This window comes from Anolis carolinensis, chromosome 5 (assembly GCF_035594765.1).
Source record: "Anolis carolinensis isolate JA03-04 chromosome 5, rAnoCar3.1.pri, whole genome shotgun sequence".
Classification (NCBI taxonomy): Eukaryota; Metazoa; Chordata; class Lepidosauria; order Squamata; family Dactyloidae; genus Anolis; species Anolis carolinensis.
The window spans coordinates 25,946,218-25,971,942 of record NC_085845.1 but is presented as its reverse complement, the minus strand read 5'-3'; the positions used below and the strand labels follow the sequence as shown (position 1 = coordinate 25,971,942).

The 25,725-nt window shown below is 38.2% G+C and overlaps 1 protein-coding gene and 1 long non-coding RNA gene across 4 annotated transcripts in view; one reads left to right on the top strand and one right to left on the bottom strand.

Annotated features, from left to right (window-relative positions):
• Positions 1–1,001: 1,001 nt before the first annotated feature.
• On the top strand, positions 1,002–25,450 carry ube2d3 (ubiquitin conjugating enzyme E2 D3). Of its 3 annotated transcripts, none has more exons than XM_062982421.1 (8): positions 1,002–1,609; positions 19,848–19,911; positions 20,030–20,061; positions 20,751–20,828; positions 21,161–21,266; positions 21,919–22,012; positions 22,467–22,539; positions 23,983–25,450. In XM_062982421.1, the coding sequence occupies exons 1-7, from the start codon at positions 1,586–1,588 to the stop codon at positions 22,513–22,515; spliced, it is 447 nt and encodes a 148-aa protein (XP_062838491.1). In that variant the 5' UTR covers positions 1,002–1,585; the 3' UTR covers positions 22,516–22,539; positions 23,983–25,450. The 3 variants fall into 3 exon arrangements, with proteins under 3 accessions (XP_062838491.1, XP_062838490.1, XP_062838492.1); XM_062982420.1 differs by having other exon boundaries at positions 1,004–1,609; positions 22,467–22,516; XM_062982422.1 differs by lacking the exon at positions 22,467–22,539 and having other exon boundaries at positions 1,015–1,609.
• The window catches only part of LOC134299480 (uncharacterized), a 31,722-nt gene continuing 18,728 nt past the window's right edge, over positions 12,732–25,725 (bottom strand). The window contains exon 3 of the long non-coding RNA XR_010006696.1: positions 12,732–17,531. This is a non-coding gene — a long non-coding RNA (uncharacterized LOC134299480). The remainder of the gene's footprint in view (positions 17,532–25,725) is intronic.

The following is a 25,725-nucleotide window of genomic DNA, read 5'->3' as shown; positions in this document are numbered from 1 at the left end:
GTGTTATATAGTCCTATAACATTAATACAATAAAGTTTTATTGGGTTGCTGTGAATTTTTCGGGCTGCATGGCCATGTTCTAGCATTCCCTCCTGACGTTTCGCCCACAACTATGGCAGGCATCCTCAGAGGTTGTGAAGTCTGTTGGAAACTAGGCAGGGGAGGTTTATATATCTGTGGAAGGTCCAGGGTGGGAGAAAGAACTCTTGTCTTTTTGAGGAAAGTGTGAATGTTTCAATTGACCACCTCGACTAGCAATGAATAGCCTTGCAGCTTCAAAGCCTGGCTGCTTCCTGCCTGGGGGGAATCCTTTGTTGGGAGGTGATCAGCTGGCCCTGATTGTTTCTTGTCTGGAGTTCCCGTTTTCTGAGTGTTGTTCCCTTTTGCTCTCTTGACAAATAGTCCCTCCTCCCTCTCAGCAGCGGCGGCCATTTGGTGAATGCGCGAGATTGAGAGGGGTAAAAAAAGAGATACAGTAGGTAATTCTTCCTACGCATGCGCAAGGAAATATAATTCCCCTCTGCCTTCTTACGCATGCGCAACGAAATGTAATTTCCCCTTTTTTCTTACGCATGCGCAAGTAAATGGAATGCTCCTGTTTTCCACCCTACGCATGCGCAAGGAAATGTAATTCTCCCCGTCTTCTTTCAGACGCATGCGCAAGGAAATGTAATTCTCCCCCCTCGCTTCCTCCCTACGCAGGCGCAAGAAAATATAATTCTCTCCGTCTTCTTTCAGACGCATGCGCAAGAAAATGTAATTCTCCCCCTCGCTTCCTCCCTACGCAGGCGCAAGAAAATATAATTCTCTCCGTCTTCTTTCAGACGCATGCGCAAGAAAATGTAATTCTCCCCCTCGCTTCCTCCCTACGCATGCGCAAGGAGGACGGGAACGCGCGGTCACACACTTCATTCCTCGGCGTCCCGTCCCCCCCTTACATCTTATCGCGAGAGGTTGTTTCTTTTGCCGTGTTCTTTTGCCCCTTTCCCCTTCTGAGGGGCAGAATAGAAACAAACACCAGGAAGAGCGCATGCGCGGATCCTATAACACACACAGCCTCTGTATTTGTCTCAAGCAATCGGTCAGCTAACTACGGTGGCGGTTAAGCGTTTGCTGCCCTCCTCCAATCGGAAACGCGAGAGGCTCTGAGCCCCAGGAGGGAGGGCAACAGCGGAGGAGGCGGGGCCTTTATTTAGTCCCGCCCCTTTCTTCGGCCTCGCCATCAGTGGCGGCTGCGGCGGCGCCTCAGCTTCACTCATCTTCGCCGCAGCTCCGTTTAGGCGTGTAGGCCTCAAGGGCTCGGAACCGTCCTTCCGGTGGGAACTAGGCCGCGGGGAGGCCTTTACAGAGGTGGGCGAAGCGAGGGACAAGCAGGAGGCGGAGGCGGTGACGTCGTGTTCGGCTGTTTCCGGAGGAAGGAGCGATTGAGAGAGCGAGAAAGAGATTCAGGCAGGCTCCATCCCTCACCCGGCGGCAGGCCCGGCGAAGAAGGAAGGAAGGAAAGCGGAGGAGGAGGAGCAGCTGGAGCCCCGACTAAGGCGACACCGACGGAGCAGCGCCTCCCGCCCCTCGCCCAGGAACCACCATGGCCCTCAAGCGCATCAACAAGGTGAGCCGGCGACGGAGGGCGAAGCGGGCCTCTTTCTTCGGCATTTCCGCCTTCGCGGGGTTATAGTGTTAGGGCGGGGAGGGGGTATTGGGTGTTGACATCAAGGCAGTCGCTTCTCCTTCGCTGCCTTGCGTCTCCTCTCACAACATTTCCTCGGCCACGAAGCTTCCCTGGACCGGGCCTTGTCATGGCAGCTCTTCCCCAAGATTTGGGTCAAATCTGAGGGATTGTGTTAGGAAGAGGGGAGGGAGCACCCACTCGGGATGGCCCGTGTCCTTACCCACAATGTTTGTGTCTGGATTTCCACGGCCACGAAAGCCCCCTTTGTGATTGAAGGCCTTTCCGCACACCCAGAATATCAAGGCAAGAAATAGCTGCTTTGAACTGGGTTATCTGAGTCCACACTGCCATATATCCCTATTCTAAGCAGAAAATACGGGATTTTATTCAGTTGTGTGGAAGTTGCCTTATTTATTTATTTACTTATATCCCACTGTATCTCTCCATACGGAGACTCAAAGCGGCTCACAATCAAAAACATTACAACTTTAAATATACAATAATAATTACCAGTAGTAGTAACTATATTTAATATAGTAGTATTACTATATTGCAATATTAATATTACATTGTATTATTATATTGTATTAAAGCAGTATATATTATTATATATATTACCAGTAGTAATTATATTTAATATATTAGTACAGTAGAGTCTCACTTATCAAACACTCGCTTATCCAACGTTCTGGATTATCCGACACATTTTTGTAGTCAATGTTTTCAATATATCGTGATATTTTGGTGCTAAATTCGTAAATACAGTAATTACTACATAGCATTACTGCGTAGTGAACTACTTTTCTGTCAAATTTGTTGTATAACATGATGTTTTGGTGCTTAATTTGTAAAATCATAACCTAATTTGATGTTTAATAGGCTTTTCCTTAATCTCTCCTTATTATCCAACATATTCTCCTATCCAACGTTCTGCCGGCCCGTTTACGTTGGATAAGCAAGACTCTACTGTACTACTATAATATAATAATAATTTTATTTTTGTACCCCGCCACCGTCTCCCCAGAGGGACGCGGGGCGGCTTACATAAAACCAGCATTGTATATATTGTACTATATTACAATATTACTATTATTAGTATTATTATATTGTATTATTGTTATATTGTATTGCATTATAATGCTAATACTAATATTATACGTATATACAATGATATATTATTCGTATAGCACAATATTAGTATTATGTATTACTATATTGTACTATACCACTGTACTGCAATATTTATTATGTGTGATGGCGACGTTCTTCCCCAAATTTCGGGTCAGTCTATGGGATCCGCCTCCACAGTCTTTGGAGTTGACGGAGGAGATGGGGGTTTCCCTTGGTGTTGTTACATATGACAAAAGCCACACTATAATTTTATGATTTTTAGCAACTGGGATATATAGCAGTGTGGAGTCAGATATTCCAGTTCAAAGCAAAGTATATGTACTGTGGGATTTTCTGCTTTGATATTCTGGGTTACATGGCTGTGTGGAAGGCCTCTGTGTGTGTGTGTGTGTGTGTATACGCCTGTTTACGTGTCGAACCCGCCTTCCCCCTTCTTCACGGCTTTCTGTGTCCTGGCCGGGAACTTCTTTCCCGCATTGCAAGATGGCGGCGGGTTTGCCTCGTTCAGCTGCTTCCCCGGGCTCTTTCTCTCTCCCTCCCTGGCTCGCTCTCTTCTCTAGGTTTCAGCGTGTACAGACAGCACTGACACGCAGGCATCTCCCTTCGCAGCTCCCGGTCTCCCCCATCTTCTTTTGTTAAACGCGGAATGGATGCCTTTTCCCCCCTGCCTCTGCTTTTGACAAGGAGCGGAAGTCTGTGGCGGCTGTGTGTGATGCATCGAGAATTTCGTTCTTGCACAATCTAGAAGGAGGGTGGAGTAACAGAGCTAATTTGAAGCGAGTGTCGTGGTGGTGGTGGTGGAAGAGGAGGAAGTCAGCGCTTATTCAGAGTGCAAGCCTGGCTTGTAGTAGCGGAGGGTGCGGCTTAGGTAATGCCTTCTCCTTCGCCCTCCCAGTTTCGCTGGTGACGTCCTTCTGTAAACTGAAGCAGGGGGTCAGCCTTGGAGGGAGTCTGCCCTACTGGGATCTAAGGAAGGTGACAGAATTTTAGCTGCTGTAAGCGGTTTGGGACTAATGCTCGCAGACTAAAAACACCTAAATCCCTTTTCTAGGCAAAGTGCTTCTTTGACGTGGCCACCTTTGCTTGCCAGAGGTTTGCTGAACTTGCGGTGTCAGTGCCAAGCACAGCTCTTACTACAGCTCTACCTAGGCAGATTTAATATCACATTTTGATAGGATTTTCTTCTTCTAAGCTTGCTTTCAAACTTGTTTTCCTTAAAGTAGAGAGCATAACTATTAAGGGAGTTGCCTGGCTCTAATTAGTTCTGTCAGCAACATGGAAGCACGATGTTTAACACGCTGACTCTGAAGTGTTTTGCTTATTAGCATTGTGTGAGTACATGTTGAAGAATTGGAAGAGAAAGCCAAGTGGGGAAGATAAAATGAGCTCACCAAAGTAATAATAATATTAAACTATTTATATCCCACCACCATATCCCCAAAGGGACTTGGGTCAGCTTTAAAAGGCACTCCAAGGTGCACATATAACATACAGCAAGTAAAAAATGATACATAAGTATAAACAAGTCGCATAAAATTATAACAACCCCTGCCAAAACATAGCATGAAATCAAAATAATACAATTTTTAAAACATTAGTAAATCAAACTAGCTGCCATCGATTCAGAAAGTGCCAAGTTTCAACTTGATTCTGCTTGCATTTGCCCTATTTTAATTTGGAATCCGATGCTTTTCAGGTGTCTTACAGCTCCTAGCAGTACCAGTCAATATGCTCAGTGGTTATGGGTTTAGGAAGTTGAACTCCAAACAGCAGAGTGCTTAGGGCTGTAATCATACTTTGAGTAAATACATGGAAATAATGATTTAAGTCATAAGTAATTTGAACATACCGACTTCACTGGGCTTACTCTGGGGTAGGAATCATGTGCCCTTTCAGATGGTGTTGGACTGGATGCCCCAGCATTCCATGCAAATTGGCAATGCAGACTAAGATTCCTGGGAGTTGCAGGTTAGGGCCATGTGATTCACACCTCTGTTCTACTCAAAGTATGATAGTCTGTGTCAGGCATGTAGCGGGGGGGGGGGGGGGTTGAGGGGCTTCAGCCCCCCCCCCCCTCCAAATTCTCAGGGTGGTCCGCGAAAAGGCCTTACATTTATTATTTAAATTGTTACGTTTATTCATCTCATGCTCTGATCACCATGCTCAATATATCCCATATGCATGGAGGTATTGGGATAATGATACAAAAGGTTTGCTAGGGTAGATCCTCTCTCAGACTCAGCCCCCCCCCCCAAAAAAAAAAATCAAAATCCTGCCTACGGGCCTGGTTTGTGTTGTTGAAGGATTTAATGGCCAGAATCACTGGGTTGCTGTGAGTTTTCTGGGCTGTATGGCCATGTTCCAGAAGCATTCCCTCCTGACATTTCAACCACATCTGTGGCAGGCATCATCAGCTGTTGTGAAGTCTGTTGGAAACTAGGCAAGTGGGGTTTATATATCTGTGGAAAGTGCAAGTTGAGAGAAACAATTCTTATCCCAACACCTCCCCACAATGTGAATTAGATTAAAATATCTCTTCAATATATAAGACAATTTTGAAGTAATAAATCTCATCAATCTTCAAGTACTAAAATTTACATTACCATGTTGCACCCGTTCCTCATCATGTCTCTGATAATGCTTTGTCTTTAAATGTTTTAATATGCCTTTTCTGTATTTATTCCCTTCAAGATACATTAAATACAATATTAAGTTGATATCTTTGATGTAAATTTCTGTACAAGGTTAAACATTCTGAAACTTGTTTTTAGTAGTGACTCTTATTTGGCACATCTGTATTGCTTACAGTTTTAGGTCAATTATCCCACTTCTAAGCAAGCACTTGGCTCTGGATTTGTTGCTGTGCTTATGTGCCTTCAAATTATTCCTGATGTAATGGTGATTCTAAAATGAAATTTATCGTAGGGTTTTAATGGCAGAATTTGTTCAGAGTTTTTGTTCGTGCTTTTTTCTCAAGACTGAGCGAGTGTAGTTTGTTCAAGGTTACTAGTGGGCTTCTGTGGTCGAGCAGGAATTTGAACATTTGTTATCATTCATAGCACTGTGCTCAAACCATTATTCCACATTTAACTTGAACTAAATGCCAATTTATATATAAGGAGAGAAGCAGTAGCTTTGGGTTGTTGATGCAACACTTGTCAACTTCCTATCTTAATTAAATCCGAGAGACAAACCTACAAATGAGTAGGCTGAAAATTTTATTTATTTATTTATTTACAACATTTCTGCCCCATCTTTCTCACCCGAGGAGACTCAAGACGGCTTATAGAAGTTGGTAAAATTCAATGCCCAAAATACAATCACTAAAATCAAAATATCACACACAAATCAATTAACAATACTATTAAAATCATATGAAGATGTTCAAGTGTGTAATATGTACTCATGTAAATGGAATCCTAAAACAGAATCCTATAGATCAGTGGTTCCAGCCATGGCTCTCTAGGTGTTTTGAACTTCAGCTCACTGAATTCCTGACAGTTGGTCAAGCTGGTTGGAAGTTGAAGTCCCAAACACGTCGAGGACCAAAGGTTGGGAACCACTTTCATAAATGACTCATTGTCATTCCTGTATTAGTGTAGCTGAGCTAATGAAATTGCATGTCAGGGACATGTCTTCCTCATACCTACAGATCTTCAGTGGGGAAAGATACAGAATTTTTCCAGCATTAATTATATTATGGTAGCATACTTACCTCCCTGGTTGAAGTGAGTTGATGTACATTTGCATTCACTATGAGTTTCTCAAATACTAGAATTTTACATTGTATTGCTTGACCTCATTTCATCTTAAGACTCTGTGTTGTGTGGGGAAAACAGCGCTTCAGAGGTATCAGGAGTAAAATAAAAACATGAAGCTGTTCAGAAAGCTGTTCATAAAATTGTATAAAATCTGATCTTATTAAGACCTTATCAGACCTAGTCTATGCTTTGCATCACCAAAACTCATTTGACAGTGATATTTGTACTGCTGCCTTTTCAAGGATCTCAGGTGTAGTGTTTGAGTCTCTCAGTCCACTTCAGGTAGATTGAGCAAAAGGGGAGTGACTAGACCAAGGTCGGTAATTACGGTGGGACCATGATATCCTCAGGGATTTGGCTCAGAATCATTGGTGAATACCAAAATCATGTATGCTCTAGTCCCATTATATACATTGGGAAAGTAAAATTTTGTCCCCATAGATCGATTTGAGCAGTGTTTCTCAAACTGCTCCTCCAGGTGTTTTGGACTTCAGCTCCCAGAAATCTTAGCTAGCTTACCAGCTTCTAGGAATTGTGGGAGCTGAAGCCCAAAACATCAAGAAGAGCAGAGTTTGAGAAACACTGAATTAGAGTGTTTTCAGGCAGTGAATGTTGGAATCTGAAAGAATAGATACACATAGCCGACTGTACATTTTATTGAAAGAATGATTATTTTGAACCCGAGTCTCCCTAGCCCAGTGGTTCTCAACCTTGGGGTCCTCAGATGTTTGTGGCCTTCAACTCCCAGAAATTCTAACAGCTGGTAAACTGGTGGGGATTTCTGGGAGTTGTAGGCCAAAAACATCTGAGAACCACTTGCTTGTTCTTGTTGCATTTCTTGATGCTTGACAAGGTGTGTTTGTTTATCTCACTCATTCAGTTTGTATCTCCCCTTTTTCTGGAGTTCTGTCTTCAAGTGCCTTATTTATCTCCATTGTATTCCAATTATTCTATGAATGAATTGTGTAGAATTAAGCTTATGAAGTTTTATTCGAATATTTTTGTTCCAAGACCATGTCTGTCAGTTGAAATTTTTATTAACATTAAAAAAATGCCCCAGAGTTCAGCAGCATCAGCTGTGATCTTACTATCATTGAATATTTGAATTAACAACACATGAACATCCTTTTATTTGGGTGTTGATTTACTGCTAATCTTCCTGAATTGTGTGTGCAAATGAACATTATAATTAACATCTTGATGCCACAAACATGCTGAAATACCTTTTTTAAGATATGAGCACTCACTTTCTATCCTGGTCTTCACTGCTTTCCTTACTTCCCCACTGTTTATGGTATACTGCATGATTGTAGCAATATAATGGCATATAATATCAGCTATAAACAAAGTTAAACAAGCAAGATACACAACCATGTTTGTCACTCCTGAGTTCATACACAAAATGCACACTAATGGATTCTTTACTGCAGATACAATGTAGTCTGCATTCAATTGTTGGAATGCACCCCAGTCACTTTCCTACTCTTTTCCCAAGTAATTCAATCTTATATTTAGTAGTGGCCCGAGACTTAGGTTCACATTCTTTGACTTAAGTCTCATGATTTAGTACGTAATGATACATCCATTGCTTGAATACCATATGATTACAGTACTGGTGTCTTCATTGGCTGTGTCTTCTGTTTATCCATGTGGCAGAGGTGAGAATGCTGGTTTGAACCTAATCCATTGTAAATACCATGTTGCCTATTCCTCCAGTTTCTTGGTTAAATAATGGGGAAAAGCCATGGTTAGTGGCATACAGAAAAGCATGTCCTCTTCTTTTCTCATTGGGTGTGAAGGTGAGCAAGTTGCAGTTATCTTGGTGAATATATTTTCTTCAAAGGTACCATAATAACTGGTTCTTTTTTCTTTTTGAGACCATTGAGACTAAATCGTGTTTATGCTTGGTATTTTTCTGAAATATAATTACCACGACATCATTAACCTTGCATTCAGTTATCAAAATTGTTTATCTGTGCTTTGCTGAATCTTGGTGCTCTGCTTGCACTATTGTCAAGAGAAATAATTAAGAAAAATAATCCTATTTTCCTTGTTTTGAGGTGCAGCTATCTAAAAAATACCTTGGCCTCATCTTCCAAATTGATATTTTCTCCCTCTGTCAGCCACATTATATTATTCTGTATTGCTTTTAATCGCAAAAAAGTTTGAGGTTGATTATTCCCCACATCATAATCTCTAATGTAAAGACAACACATCATGGAAAATGTTATATCTTACCTTTTCCCATTACTTCTATTTCAGAAATTCCATTGAAGACAATATTTTACAGGATGCATTTTTGACTTTACGAAATAACTTACTTTAAAAAATAGGGTTTCATGTCTAGTTGGATACTTGCCAATTGCCTGCCTCGTGGAAAAATTAGGACTAAAAGTTTTGAAGTGCTTTCATGTTTATATAACAAAACCTTGATGGGCATGTGAGGTTGTACATAGTTTTGCTCACTTTTCACATATGGTCAAATATAAATCTAAGAATTCTCTAATGATTTGACAAACCTTAAACAACTGGACATAAAAATATTAAGAACTAGATGTGTAAGTAACACAAGCTGTCTTGAACGGAGTCTATCTAGTCCTTCTATTCATTTAGCTCCATTTTGTCTGACTGACTGGTAGCCACTTCAGAATTTTAGGCAGGGATCGTTCCCCAACTTCTTTGAAGGTAACTTAGGTTTGAACCTACAATGATTTGCATATAAAGCATGTACTCAATCAGTGAATTATGTTTGTTTTCAGGTTTGTATTAGTTTATTTAAATTAATACTAGAGGCCTCATAAATATGAAATAGAAAAATAATAGGGACTGAAAGCATCTTGAAGATCTGTAATAGCAACATTTAGCTGTAAATGGGTGTGTTTTGAGTTATAATCTATCATATATACTTATATTTAAGTTGAAAAACATTTTACAAAAAGTCAACACTTAAAAAACTGGCTTGATTTTTGTATAGATCAGTGCTGGAATTCAGTGTGTGAGCAGTGACAAGAGCAGAGGCAAGAAACACCTCTTAGCAGGGTGGAGAAAGACAGCCCACCCTCACTAACCACCTTTCCTTGCTCTTTATCACACATTCCCTCATTTGGGGGCGGGGACGGCATTCTTATTCCCCATCTATATTCTTTTCCCTAACAGTATTTGCAGAGAAGTAGACCCTTTAAGATCTGCAATGCAATTTACATCCAGTTGTAGCCCCTCAAATACACAGATCTTCTCAATCTCTTTAGCTTTACCTAAGTATGTGTTCTCTGTGCATTGTTATGTATGTCTTTGAGCTTTACACATGGCTTGTCATAGCAAAATCCATAATTTTGACCTCAGAATTTACTCTACTTGTACATGATATTGACTTACATGCAATTTTATATGACAGTTTTATATGAAATTTTAATCTCCTAGCCCTTTTCTTTCATATGAGAGACAGATAGTAAAACTGTTTCCCGTATTTTCCTATTATTCCCACCCATGTACCTGTCATGGAAACAACCCTAGTTTATGATATGGAAAGGGGAGGAGGGGGAATAACCAGTGAAAAGAGGAAAATGGTTTTCCTCCTTCACCCCCCCCCCCCCCAAAATGGACTATCCTTCTCGCTATCTAGCGCCCCCTAGTGGCCTCTACTGGGATAATGGAACAGTAATAGGTAAAGGTAAAGGTACCCCCTGACATTAAGTCCAGTTATGTCTGACTCTGGGGGTTGGTGCTCATCTCCATTTTTAAGCCGAAGAGCCGGCGTTGTTCGTAGACACCTCCAAGGTCATGTGGCTGGCATGACTGCATGGAGTGCCGTTACCTTCCTGCTGGAGTGGTACCTATTGATCTACTCACATTGGCATGTTTTTGAACTGCTAGGTTGGAAGAAGCTGGAGCAACAGCGGGCGCTCACTCTGCTTCCGGGATTTGAACCTGTGACCTTTTGGTCTGCAAGTTCAGCAGCTCAGTGCTTTTAACACACTTCGCCATCGGGGCTCCTAATGGAACAGTACTGAGAGACATTTTTCTCCCTGATTGTCTGAGTGAAATACCATTTGGCTAAACAGAAAAATAGATTATTGCTTACATATCTAATGCATGCATATACATTTGAAATACAAAGTGTGGATGGTTTTGACCAAGAACATTATATATTCAAAGATTACAGCTCTAGGTATAAAATTTCATTTCATTTATTAATAATAACATTTGAGTCTTCTAAGTTTTCCAGATGGCACTCTGGCAGTGAGTTCATACTTCCCACTTTAAATTCAGGTATAATCCTGTTCAACACCCATGGAGATCAACAGCTTGTATACTCTTGCCTTAAAAGTCTATCACTGATGTATATAAGCTGTTGTGCTATGGGGGAAATGGTCTTCATATTTTGTCTTGCCTTGCAGCCACAAATTTTTATCAGTTATCAAGTTTTTACAAGAAAGGTATGTAGGTCTGTTTTCTACCAGTAGTTCTTTAGAAGAAGAGCTGGGCCATGCTATATGTATCTTTGAAGTGGTTGAAGTGCACCTTTGCCAGAGTCAACATGCCACAAATAAGCTTATGATATTTTAGCTTGGGAGAAGGGCAGAAACTTGTCATAGTCTGTATTACAAAGTAAATTTGTGTATCCATCACAGGATATGGAATAAATATACATTTTTCATAACTGAAATCTCTTATTTCCATGGATTAGATTGATGACTGAGAAATTGAAATATTAATTGAGGACTTCGTGTGAATGAAGTAATTTATTCTTGAATTTTCATAGGGAGTATTTTGAAGTTTCTGAATTGTGTTGACATACCTAACTTCTCAAAAAAATTATCTGATGCAAGTTGGAATGATTGCGCCTTTAGTTTGCAACATTCTAAAACAAAATGGAGAAAGAAGACAGAAGTTCTGGTGTACATTCACCTATATGGATAAAGTGAACTCCTGAAATATTTATTTTAAAGTGTCAATTTTTAAGATATATTAATTGAAAAATATAGTTCTTCCAACTTCTTCAAATACAGTAGCAGTTCCTTAGAAAAGCTTAATTGAAACTCTACATCTACAGTAGAGTCTCACTTATCCAAGCTCCGCTTATCCAAGGTTCTGCATTATCCAACACAGTTTGCCTTTTAGCCGTCAATGTTTTTGTAGTCAATTTTTCAATAAATTGCAAAATTTTGGTGCTAAATTCATAAATACAGTAATTATTACATAACTTTATTGTGTACTGAACTGCTTTTTCTATCCATTTTTTAAAGCATGATGTTTTGGTGCTTAATTTGTAAAATCATGACATAATTTGTTGTTTAATAAACTTTGCCTTAATCCCTCCTTATTATCCAACATTTTTGCTTATCCAATATTCTGCTGGCCTGTTTATGATGGATAAGTGAGACTCTACTGTAATTCCTTTTTTCCTTCAAGAGTGTGTGTGAAAGTCTTCAAAATGTACATGTTTCTGCTTTTCAGGTAGAGGGTAGGTTAGTCAGAGTGTATCTTTTTAAAAAATCTGCTTGTGCTCCACTACCATTGTAGCATTATCTTCTGTACTGCAGAGGGTAATGGAGGGTATAGATACTTTGCACAATCATATACATTTATTTGTCTGCTTTATGGGAGAACATGGCTTTAAATACCAATTTCAGTAGTGACACTGGAAAATGGTAGAACTCTGTTTTTGGTTTGTGTACAAATTCTTCCCTTGTGGCTGCTTTATTCTGTATTTTGCCCACATCACTCAGGAGGTGCTTGGCCCTAGAGCTTGAGAAGCATTGCGTTAAATGATGTACAAACATGAATTGCCTTAAAGCAACCAGTTTTGTAGCTCTGAAGTATAATCTAATGGATAATTATTTTGATAAAGCAGTGAAGCGCAGCGTCTAGTAAAACTAGCTTTAGTGGTGTTCATCATGCACATGATAGGCATTTTGTATTTTGATGGAAGTACGTTTACACTTAATATTAATGTGCATCAAAGAACACATTACCTTTATTTTGGAATAAAGCTACAACATTGGTATTGATCTTTTGGAGTTTATGTTTACTAAGCCTTTTGAAATTCCAAGCAGAATCATAACGCAAATCTAAAATAGCAGTGTGAGTTGCTTGAATAAAGAGTAGTGTGTATAACTTCCTAATACAATATTAATCATTATAACACACTAAAGCAAAAGACCCCTCTGCCAACCGTCTTGAGGTGTAATCATAAAAAGCAAACTTTGAAACTTGGGCCATTATTTGTATAGTTATTTAATGTTATTTCTTTACAAAAAGTAGCTTGTGATGTTATGTGATGGCACTGTTGGTGAAATGTAAGGCTTGCTATTTATATATATTCTGCCCCAAGTCCAATTCACCCACATTTTTATTTAAAATGACATCTGGTAGCAAAATTGCAAATGCTGTCATCAGAATATACTTAAAGTCTGTCCATTGTTGATGGCTTGATAGTTTTTCTATGACTAATACTCATATATTCTTCAGCATTTCCTTGTTGTTAATTGCTACTTTGAAATGTATTTAATGCAGTCCAGTTATTCCTGCTTCTAACTTGCCTTACAATTCAGAAAGTAGTAATTTTGGTTTACTTCTGCTTTCTGTCTAGCTGTAAGTAGTCTACTCCCATCTTTTATGTTTGGAGTGATCTCTGCGTGGAACTAAACATGAATCCAGAAGCCCTGGAGTAGCAAAGTTGTGAATTTTGTTTATAGCTTAATATAATATGGAGATAGTTATTATTGATAACAGCTTCTGGTTTTAATTGCTATTGGAGAAGAAAACTGCTGATACAATCAGGATTCTGTCACTGTTGTTATACAGATGGGGAAAGGTTATTGAAGCTGCCAGCTGTGAAAGATAAAGACAAGATTTCTGTGCCATTTGCATTCTTGAAAAATTAGGTAGAAGGGCAAAATTGTTTACAAGACTAATTTTAAAATGGAAATCCTTCTCCTGGGCTATGTGGTTGCATATATCCAGATATAAAATCCAATACAATATAAGTATTTGTAAGCTGCCCAGTATGTGAAGAACAGTCCAGTGTATGGATTGAACACTTTAATGACAGAATGCTTTTGAGTCCTTGTTGGTTTGTGTGGGGTGGAAAGTCTCCCACTACCCTGGCCTTTTAGAAAGTGCCATTGCTTTGTTGTAGTTCCCGTAAACAGTAGGCCTCCCACTTTTGTAGGGGTTAGGGGGTGTAGAACTCCTTCAAAAGTTTGAAAACTGTTATGTAAATTTGAGATAACATTTCTGGACATTTACCACAGAGTTGACATAGAGGACCTAGAAATTCCCAGAGAGATCCTATTAATCAAATCTGAAATAAGTTAAACCTGCAAATGTGGAGGACTATATGGCTTTCAGATAATATCACAGTTCATCTACTCCTTTTCTAATGTTAATATTAGGATTAGTGTTCCACTCTCCACTTGTCTGCAGTAATGGTTTAAATAAATACTATTTATGTGAAGATCTTTCCATGACCATCTGTATACTTGGATCTGTAGAAGCAGTGCAGAAGACAAAAATATATAGAAGGGCACCTGAAGTTAAAGACTTGATGGCCTATTACAGAATGGTGAATCTTGAAGAAATTGAATGAGAAAAAAATATATGACTACGTTGCTTTCAGATCTCTGTGTCTTGGAAGGTACCATTCCCCCATTGAAGTTCATATTTTCTAGTATGAACATTGCTTAGCAGGAAGCTAGTTACAACATCCAGACAGAAATTCTATGATTGCTAGTAGTAATGATGGAGATTATTTGAAGGCCAAGTATACATTTAAATTGAGAAATAAATGTTATAATAAGATTTTAATTAAGAGTTACAAATTCCACCTTATCTTACAGTTCTGTCAGATGTTTAAATTGTCATCTGCACAGCAATGCACTCCTGCCTTTCAGAGTTACAAACCTCTCATTTAAGGTTTCCCGTATAATTTTACAACTAATGCATTACTTAATACTGTTAAAAGTAAAGGTTTTTTTGCAGGTGGGGAATTGCAAAATTGTTTTCCAGAATTCTAAGCTGCTAAAGGTGTATACATATTTTAAAAAGTGTTGATTTTGTTATACATCGTCTATAGGCCACATATTACTCATATTCTGGTTTAAGTATTCATTGTCATCTCAATACTATGTTACGGTTAGCTTGATTCCCATGGAGAAATCTGTACCAAGTTAATTCCAAGTGTACAGGGTTGATAGAGTAGCAAGTACAAGTACAACTCTGAGGCAGAATGGAGCCAGTTATTCACAAACAATAGGAGGAACAATACAGAAACATGTCTGGCAGATAAGATGCACTCGGGCTGTGGCGCAGGCTGGAGAGCAGCTGCAATGAATCACTGCAATGAATCACTCTGACCGGGAGGTCATGAGTTCGAGGCCCGCTCGGAGCCATGTTTGTCTTGTCTTTGTTCTATGTTGAAAGGCATTGAATGTTTGCCTATATGTGTAATGCGATCCGCCCTGAGTCCCCTTCGGGGTGAGAAGGGCGGAATATAAATGCTGGAAATAAATAAATAAATAAATACATTTCTTTGGCTAGATTTTTGTCTGAGGCTAGATTTTTATTCATGAGGTTAAAATTAATATGCCATTAATATAGCTGCACTCCTGTGTATATTGTTATCATTTTGAGGTTTTGAAACTCACAAATGCTTGTCTGGAGACAGTCATGGGATCAAAGTTGTTTTGGAGCAGTTCTCAACCAGGTACACATGCATCATCAACAGAACATGGAAATAGTTTAGCTGAGATATAAGGCATTACAGCAATTTCTAATAACTGTACTAATGGACATTGGTGTATAAATAATAATAATAATAATAATAATAATAATAATAATAATAATAATAATAATAATAATAATAAAAACTTTATTTATACCCCGCCACCATCTCCCCGTGGGGACTCGGGGCGGCTTACATGGGGCAGAGGCCCAAACAACATAGAACAAAACATAAACAACATAATACAAATCACACTATAAAAAGATAAAACAGTAATACAATATATCAATTAAAACAAAAATACAGGATAAAAATTTGCATTTAAAACACATAAATGGTAAAATCGTAATAAAAACGGGGTAGATTATTAAAAACCCTCTGGGGCTGATTAATTAATGACTGTATCTCCAAAGTATAGTTCTAGCAATACTGCCTTAAAATTTACCTTACACGATTGCTCATTCTAGTGGAAATTTTCCTCTTTTGCAGAGTAATTTGTGGGTCACATAATATATCAAAAGTTGAGAACCACTGCTCTGAAGAACACGCACAAAAAGTATGCTTGTTAGCTTGCTAGGTAATAGTTACTTGTCTTTTCCTAATAAATAGGTAGGTGCCCAACAACAGACTAAATCAATGCTGCTTTTTGCCCTTCATTTTCTCCCAGTCCTGGAATTGAACTGGTTTACATAAACTTGATTAAGGAGTACATTTGAAACTGATATTCCTTGGTAGACATTATATTAACATTTTGTTAAGCTTCATTTCTGTTTTTAAGTATTGATCACTAATCAGTGCTTTAATTGATGATAAGATGCTATCTAGAAGTAGGTTAGCTAGTTCTGATTGAAAGCCATGAAATATCATACTCCCAGACATTGAATTGGAGCCTTTCTATATTGCTCTGTAACTCCTGCAATGAGTACAATATATACAGACTAAAATATTCAGCATTTTCTCAAAGTTTATTTATACAAAGTTGTATGCTGTTCAGAATGTATTAATTTCCAGCATTTTTTTCATCAAAAGAAGAAAAATGGTCGAACTCATTTCAATTTTTAATTGATAGAGGTTAACTGCTAAGTAAATTGAAATATAAAAGAACCAAATACCATGACTGGAATTCAAATATCATTGGTTCTGCATGATCACAGTTGGATTTAACTAATAAGCTGCCTGAGTTTATGGCAAACTGCTTGTGTAAACTTGACAGAAAAATGCATCCTGCGTAATAGTTTAGGATGGACAAAGTGTGACCACTTGAATTTTAGCATTTGTTACTATTCTGGCTAGGGCTGATGGGAGTTGCAGTTTAGCAGTATCTTAGGTCCAGATTTTGCCATTCCCAAGTTACGAGGTATGATGATCAGTGAAGCAGGATAGACAACTGGAACAGTTAATACAGTCCTTAGCACACCCGAAGTCCTAGAAATGGCTTTTACTTAAAAACCAGTTTGCCCACCAGCCTTTTTGAACTTCATGTGCTCATATTGTGGGAGACTATGGTTTTTTTCAGATCAGTATAAATCATAGTGTGGAATAAGTTTTAGCTGTTGACTGCTATTGCTTTTCCTAGTCATGGGGGGAGTTTGTGCATTTTTAAAGCAAATTCCTAATTTCATCACTTTCAACCATCGCATACTGCCCCACTGCTTGTTTCATGGCTGAACTGTCCAATGTACATGTCCTGAAATTGTTTTTAAAATGGTGCTAATTGCCCCACTAATTGAGAAATCAAACCTAGTTTGTTCTTAAAGGGGATTACGTCTAGTTCTGTATTGTCCCTACGAAAAGCTGCTTCACAGAATAACTACCCCCTTCCAATAATTTTATAAAGCTGACCTTTAATTCCAAATGCAAAAGACTAATATAAATTCCATAATCTGTTTTCAGGTAATACCTGAGAATCAATCATATATGCACAAAATTGGGAAGAAGCTTTCAAGATCTTCAGTTCTCTTCATCAGGTTGAGACTAGGGAGAAGAGATGGCAAGTGAAGAATGACATGATATTGAATGTATGATTACAGAATTTAAAAATAGAATGGAGTGAGAATCGCACAGACTTCAGCGAGTTTAACCTTAGTGCACAGGTGGGAACCACAGTCTTCTGGAAATTGCTGAACTCAATATTGTCTGAGCTGTGTCTAGCAGCTGGGAGTGACAGTTCAGTAGCATCTGGAAAGCATAATTATTTTCACTTCTGCTCTGTTAGGCATCATAAGCATCCAAGTTATATGTAGAACTGTTGGGACAAATAATTGACGGTTATTCCTTTAATTTTGAAAACATAAAAATCATAGCATTCACATATGTCATCACAAAACTACTAAAAACTTATTGGTAGGCAGGGAGAAATATCATTTTTGTGCTGGCAGTGGGTATTGGGGATAAATTATGAGTCACTGGGGAACCATCCATGGTTTGTTGAGTATTCCAAAACATCAAAAAAGCAAACTTTGATTTTATTACATCATTGTATGTTATGGGACTTGAACGTCCACAGATATTGGTATCTATTACAGGTCCTGAAACCAAACCTCACTGGATTCCAATAGCCTATTATATTACACAGTAGTTGGTTGGAAATAAATACAGTTTACGCCACTTAAAAGTGTGACTTTTGCTCTGGCAGATACCTTTTTTTTTGGAGAAAATAATCAAGTGTGTGGAGATTCTCCTCAATAATATTCATTCCTCTGCTCCTTCTTCAGTCTGGTTTTGCCCTCAAGTTTTCATTGCTGGGATGGTAGAGGGAGGGTTATCCATCTATTTTGTTGGTTAGCATGTATCTGGAAAAGGGCAGCATGAAATGCAATCTTGATGATTCTTCTGCAGCTGTTGGTGACTTTGATGCCCTTTATCATAATAGCTACCAGAATATATCTCTTCCAGCAGGCCTACCTGGTAAATTTTAAGTTGTGAATTTTAATCTGCATTTCATTAGTGGATTATAACTAGTATTTTAATTCTTTGTGTTTTGTTGTATGTCTTTTAATACTGTTTTATCTATTATTTTGATTGTGTTGTATCCCGTCTTGAGCTGCAGGGAGAGGTGGATAATAAATTCATCATTATGTATGGTATGGAGATTCTGCTACAATCTGGGGAGTGGGTGCAGAATATTGTAGTAAAGGACAGCTGCTGGTGCTATTTCATGGATTCCATCTTGTTTTAAACCCATCTGCTAAGAAAGTACATAAAAGTGTTGTGTTGAGTCACCTTGAGTCAGTATTCTGACAGTTTTCATATAAAGGGGTATAAATGATGAATGTGGTGCCTTGTATCAGTGATGAACTGAATCAGGAAATGTGAAATGTAATGTAAGAAGATGATAGGGTTAATCAGTTTTAACTCAAGTTGGTGGTAATGACCTCTTTGGACATGGCTACACATTTGAGAGAATTACGTTCACAATTTTGGGGGCTGATTGAGTCTTGTCAATTGGGTGCCTCTGTGACTTTGTAGCTCTGAACCAGCTGTTGTTTCTTTAGAGACAGGAGCCCTGGTGTTGGTAATCTGTGCTCAGGTAATCTCCAAAGACAGTTGGAGGCTTATACTGCTTTGATGATCAGCTGCTGGAAAAAGTTGGGCAGGTTCAAAGGAATATGTCATGTTAGTTACAGTGGTAACCTTTCTAAAAGTGCTGTATGGCTTAGTTTCTAGGGCTGTTTTTCCCCATATAGTTCGCAGTGAAAGTTTTATTTGCACCTAAGACTTGAATTCTGTTATATGCCATGTCCTTGAGCTGCACAGAAATACTAAGAAAGTATTTCATTTTTTCTAGGCTTCATGGGATATTTTAACAAATGGATTTTACTGTACAAGATGAAGAAATTAGCATGTAGGAAAATGCAAAATGTCAAGGTGGCCAGCACCTTTACAAAAGAGACGGAACTGTGCTTTCCTATCAAAACTATGAACTTACCTTCTATTTGGTGTTAGTGTTTAGATAATGTATTGGATACATTACAGTTCTATTGATGCTAATGTGTAAAATAAGCACTTGAGAATTGTAGCCACACATAGAAACAGCTAAAAGAAGTGATATTTATTTTTCTGATATGAAGTAACTAAGAGTAACATCTGAGAATCAGTGCAGGACTATGGTCAGCTTGTGCTTTTTATACCATTCTGTATAGCTGTGAACTAAGATTGCTTGGAAGTTTTCCAGGTTAATGGTCAGTTTTCCTTGAACTTCATTGTAAGTGTGATGAATATTTGTATTTAAGATGGGAAACAATCGTTAGCTGTAATCATGTGTAATCACACATGTTCAGCTAAGATGAAAATCAGGACTTACCTACAACTTTGGATTTCACATTGTATATCCAGCACAAATACGAGTATTTAAAGTTTTTTGAATCCTGCCCCCAGTAAATCAGAAGGGAGCATTGTAGTTTGTGTGTGGCATTGCCTGTAATTACCCTTTTGGTGTAGAATTCCATTTAGAACAGTTTTGGTATTTTTTTCTGCAAAACATCTTTCTGTATTCACATTTCGATGGTCAAGGGATAAAACCATGGCATGGTCTAAAAGTAGTGTTTGTTTCTTTGTTTAGGAACTTAGTGACTTAGCCCGTGATCCACCAGCCCAGTGTTCTGCAGGCCCAGTTGGAGATGACAGTAAGTCATGAACAAGGAGCTTTAGAGACTAACTAAACCATTGTGACCTATTCAAGCATTGGCAGCAAGAAAGACATGTAAATACTAAATCTTATTTTTTTTTCTTCTCTCCCATTAGTGTTTCATTGGCAAGCTACGATTATGGGTCCTGTAAGTATGACAAACTTTTTGACTGAAATGTTAGGAATTAGTCTATAAGGTCACTTCTTTCTCTCAAGATTCTGAAATAAAAAGCTTGCATTCATAGCTATTTTTAAAATTTATTTGGAATGTTTTCTGTACAGCCTTTGACCAAGGTTCCTGAGTGGATTCTCAAGTGTAGGTCTTGAGGTGTTTTGGATTCCCATTTTTCAAAACCTCAGCAGTTTAACTAGTGTTTGGCATTCTGGGAGTCGAAGTCCAAAACTCCTGTACAACCAGTTATAAAACCACTAGTTACTATAGTAAAGTTCATTTCAGCGGGCACATCTCATCGTTGTTTCTAAAATGCCTGTGAGAATATAAGGTTTTCATCTGGCATTTGAAATAAAGCAGTGTTGATGCCAAGCAAATCTTTCTAGGGAAAATGTTCCATAAACAGAGCTGAACTCTACTCCAGTTACATGTCAATTATTAAATTTTCAGGAGGAGAGGTTATTATATTTTTTTCATATGTAATTCCCACTAAACTTGTAAAATGAAGCATTGTCACATAAACAGTTTGTTGCAGTTTCCTGTCCTTATAGTTAGCTTATATTTAGCTTTCAAAACGAACGTAGTCTTACTGTTCCTAGTCTGAGATCCATAGTTACTGCTAAAACCTCTGATTTATTTTACTCTAAATTTCCCTTCTCTGACAGAATGACAGTCCTTATCAAGGTGGTGTTTTCTTCCTGACAATTCATTTTCCTACAGACTACCCTTTCAAACCACCCAAGGCAAGTATGATTTAGAAGGAATAATATTTAAGAGACGTAAACATAGGAAATTGTAATTACCATAAATGTGCCCTTCACATTTGCATATACATTAAATATCTTAATTTATTTCAGATATATGTTATATTTGTGATGTAAGCTTAACATATACTTGTGCTGCACACAACTGAAGCTAATCCTAGGAACATAAAGTACAATCCTAGAAACAGTGAAGTACAATACAGTTTGCAGCACTGTCAGTAGCTTGTTTGGACTCCCAGCGCTTTGATAGGCACCTTTAATAAGATCAGAAGTGCATATGTGTTAACCGCACACTCATGTATCTCTTTTAGGTTGCATTTACAACAAGAATTTATCACCCAAATATTAACAGTAATGGCAGCATTTGTCTCGACATTCTAAGGTCACAGTGGTCTCCTGCTTTAACTATTTCTAAAGGTAAGAAGCAGATTTGGGTAAAAGTGCTTACCATGCATATTTTTCTCAGTGTACTAAGCTGTTAAGATTTTCATTTAGCAATGCTGGAGTTGTGGGGCACTTGGGGATGTGAATCCTAAAAGTATACAATGCTTAAGCATTTGTTTTAGCAAATCAATATTGATTCTTTTGGAAAGCTTTTCATATGTTTTTATATTCCATTGATGGCTTCTTGTGAAACCAACTAGTGAGGCTTCCCATTTAGTTAAGTAACACCTCCACAGAGAATTACGACATGGGAAAGTGTAGCAAGCTTTATATTTCACTTTTAATTAATATAATGTATGTGTATTTGTTCGATAAGTATGAGAGGAATGAAAATAGTCTGGCTATTAACACTGAAACACTTAGAAAACGGATTCACAGGAATTGAAAATGTAGGTGCCATTTATGTTTATCAATATCATCAAAGAAAAGATCTATTTGTTTAAGAAAGTAGCTTCAGTGGTTTTAATTTGACTTAAGCTGCTTATCCAACATATAGAAACTCTTTTGCAAGAAAACATATGAGCCTGATCTGCATTCATGCATAGGGATGGATAATTAACGTGTCTTCTGATGAACTGTTCACAATCCTTTCTAAGATGCTACTGTAAATGTTGTCTTGTTGCAGTTCTCTTATCCATTTGTTCACTGCTATGTGACCCAAATCCAGATGATCCCCTAGTGCCAGAGATTGCACGTATCTATAAAACAGACAGAGACAAGTAAGTACAGTAGTTTCCTTGGAAATACGGATTTAGTGAAAATATTTGGTTAGAGAACAGTTGAGTCACATTTGCTCTTCCTTTAATTGGAGACCGATTTGAAAAAAATGTTCTGTTTTGATATCCAGAAGGATTCAGGAGGAAGCTAAAATAGAAATTATAATTTAACACTGACCAAAGTATGTTAAATTTCTCTTTTTACATTATTATGAAACAATCTTAAAACAGTTGTGATACACTAGATGTGAATTTTAAAGGGGGATGGGAATGTTGAAGCTATTAATTATTCTCTTGACTCAGTTGGTGCATTCTGTTTTAGATGTAACTGTATTTGCCTCAAAAATCACCCACTAGAACTGCTTTCTGCTTCAAGTTTGCAATTAAATCTTGGCCATGTAGACTTAAGAGGGATCTATTGGCTTGTCTTTGTTACTAAATATACTTATCCAATTAGGTACAATAGGTTAGCAAGAGAGTGGACAGAGAAATACGCTATGCTGTAGGGTAAGACTTGTCTGCACTTCATGGTGCGTCAATGATTTTGAGACTTTAGCACTTGAGTGCAGCATGCTTTTAAGGCACTGTATTCACTAACAAAAGAATGTACCAGTTATGGAAATAAGAAGTTTTAACTGCTTGATCTGTATCTAGTGTGAGAAATCAATTTTTTGCATGGCAAAACAAGTTCAGCCAAACATAAGGTTTTTCTCAATATGACTTGGTTCTGGATGTGTCCACCTGGTAAGTATTAGCAAGACCTCAAAGAAGATTGTTAAGCAGGTGAAAATCGGTGTTCAGGAACTCCAAAAACCTAGTAGGCATGTATGGATAGACACTAACATAACTGAGCATGTACATATAGCACCAATTATAATTCAATAGAGTGCTATACCATTCTCTCTACTCCTGTTTTTATGGTGGGAGGGACGGACGACAGAAACAGAATCTTAACATGTTTTTAAGGGCTTATTTGTGCTGTTTATAGACGTTTAGAGTTTTGCATTACCTACCATAATGTAACTGATTATTTACCTGCACTTGCACATTAAAAGGTGCTTTCAGGTATGTCACACTGTTTAGTGGTTATATGCTATTCTGTGGTAGTGGTGATCTTGTGTCAATCCCTGAGCCAAAAGCTTTTGAGAAAGAGTAGTTGCAGCAATCAGTACATAGATGGTACTAGTCCCTGGCACAGTGCTCCTTAAGTTATCATTTTTGTGGTTTTTCCATAGTCCTCTCTGTATGTAGTTCAGTGTTCAAGAACTCTGTGAACAGTAATAGTATGTTGGGGGTAGGGATACTCAACATAGTTGTCCTGACTCTACCTCCCTACAACCGCTATCATGGTTGTTCAAAGGGCGAGGTTTATAGAACAGTGTTGATGTCACTTAGTTTCCTGTTTGTACCATTTAGGTTGCTTTGGCTTTGATAAGTAAAACTAAAGTGTAAGGATATTGTGGGTCAGGAAGTCTAACAGGAAACTCTTAAGTGACATCACCTTTCTGTATAAACTGGTTTGTTTTGTTTGGAGATAGACACAAGAAGATTTTTGTGTAAATGAAAACAATAAACCATTCTAAGTAAGATGGGGTGGCAAGTATACTGTCCTCTAGGTATTGTTAAGCAACCTTTCCCAAGCATCCCTCATCATTGGCTGAACTGGGTATATCTTATGGGAGTTCTATTACAGAGCCACACAATTCCTAACCTGATACCATACATCAAGTAAACTCAGTTCTCCTTGTTGCCACAGCTTCTTTGTACTACGCATGTGAATTTTCTCCCAATTGGATCTGAATTTGATTCAGAAGCATAATTTTCTAGATTTCAATGAATATGCTAACACTGCAGTAAATAAGCATGTTCCTGGAAAGCTTAAAGTGACTTTAAACGTGTGGGAGTTGCTTGATCATTTTTATTGCTGATTTTGTGGATTTGCTGATTTTGCTTAACATGTTTTCCTTTTTCAGGTACAACAGAATATCCCGGGAATGGACTCAGAAGTATGCCATGTGATGCTACCTTAAGTCAGAATAACCTGCATTATAGCTGGAATAAACTTTAAATTACTGTTCCTTTTTGATTTTCTTATCCGGCTGCTCCCCTATCAGACCTCATCTTTTTTTTTTATTTACCTCTATCCATTCATGCACATGCTCATCTGAGAAGACTAGCTCTTCCAGCTTTGGACAATAACTGCTTTTTAGAATCTGTAAAGTAGTTATACAAGAACAGTTGCCCAAGATTCAGAATTCTTTAAATGGAGCATGTGTGTTGTGGCCAATGTCTTCACTCTAACTTGGTTATGAGATTGAAATCATTCCTCACTGCTCTAACAGTTCTACTGAAGATATCACCCAAAGGGAGGGGAGATGGATGTTCAGTTTGCTCACATCACAGGGAATAACATTGCTGTAGCATCATCCATCTTGTTTTAAATCCTTCCAGTGTTAGAGACTGAGGTTTCATGACAAACCTGTGCTCATAACTGGTATTGCTGGAGAATTGGTACAGAACTTGTAGCATCAGCAGAACAGAACACGTGATGTATCTTATGCATGTCAATAAAGGAATGACCAGTTCTTGTTCTACAGAGAATGGAAATTGGAAGTCCAACATCCCTTGTATTCCAGAATAGGGTCTCAGAACATTTTTGTAACTCATTTAAATTTTGTTAGGATGCCTGGAGCTATTAGTTAATCTATCTTCCACAACCGATAAATATAGCACTGAATAAATGATGCAAGTTGTCAATGGATGAGTGATCAACTAATAGCTCTTCTAGTAATTGATTTTATTTTCTTCAATAAAGTTACATAAACCAATGAGTTAGCTGCCTGGATTAATCAACATGGGAAACAAAATCTTTTGTAGAAACAAAGGTGGTTTTGTATATACTTGTTGGGATTTGCCTCATTGTTTGGCATCAAATAATGATGTGAAGTTAGTAGAGTGAACTTTTTGCCATGTTCAGTTATCAAACTTGGTCTGTGTTCAGGTTGACACATTGATCAGCCCTGGAGTATGCAGAACTAATAAGCTAATCTAGTAGTGTAGACTTTAGTGTGCTACACTAAAGGTACTGGGAGCCAAGAGTTCAAATATGGACTTGAGACCCAGATGATATATGTACTGGTGTGTTATGGAGACCTTTCCAGATGCACCCAGCTTGTTGACTGATAAGCTTTTCTTCACCTTGTACAATTAACAGCTGAAAGAACTTTATGTGGGAGTAATGAGGCAAAAACTGAAAAATAAAGTACTGTTTTGATGTGGGAATTGTCATGAGGTTGTGTTGAAGTGACTTTTCTATGTGGGATATTCACTATCCATCAAAGGACTACCATGCTGCCACTTACATTAATGAACATCTATGTTTACAGTGGTCACTCTCATTTTTGGTGGCTAAAATGAATGAATAAAGTCATTGCTACTGGGTTTTTTTTTTGTTTGTTTAGAGAAGCACTGTTTGTGCCACTCTTTTTCTTTTGGTCTTGTTGATAATACAGTATCCTTATCTGTCTCGTCTTCCTGACACTCATGGTTTGTCTCCATCCTTGTTGTCTATATAGTTCAGAACTTTCTAGTCTTATACTATCAGTTTGTGCTTCTGTGACTTCTAGCTCCACTTCTGGCACTGCTTATAGTTTTGTGCATCCTAATTCTTTGTCTCCACATAACTGTGGAATCCTAGATGTAAAATAAATGTTCAA

Excerpts from the sequence above, each read along its gene's own strand:
- ube2d3 (XM_062982421.1), top strand. The coding sequence starts at position 1,586 with ATGGCCCTCAAGCGCATCAACAAG. Across the intron at positions 1,610-19,847 it reads CCCTCAAGCGCATCAACAAG|GAACTTAGTGACTTAGCCCG; the intron begins GTGAGCCGGCGA and ends TTCTTTGTTTAG. Across the intron at positions 21,267-21,918 it reads TGCTTTAACTATTTCTAAAG|TTCTCTTATCCATTTGTTCA; the intron begins GTAAGAAGCAGA and ends GTCTTGTTGCAG.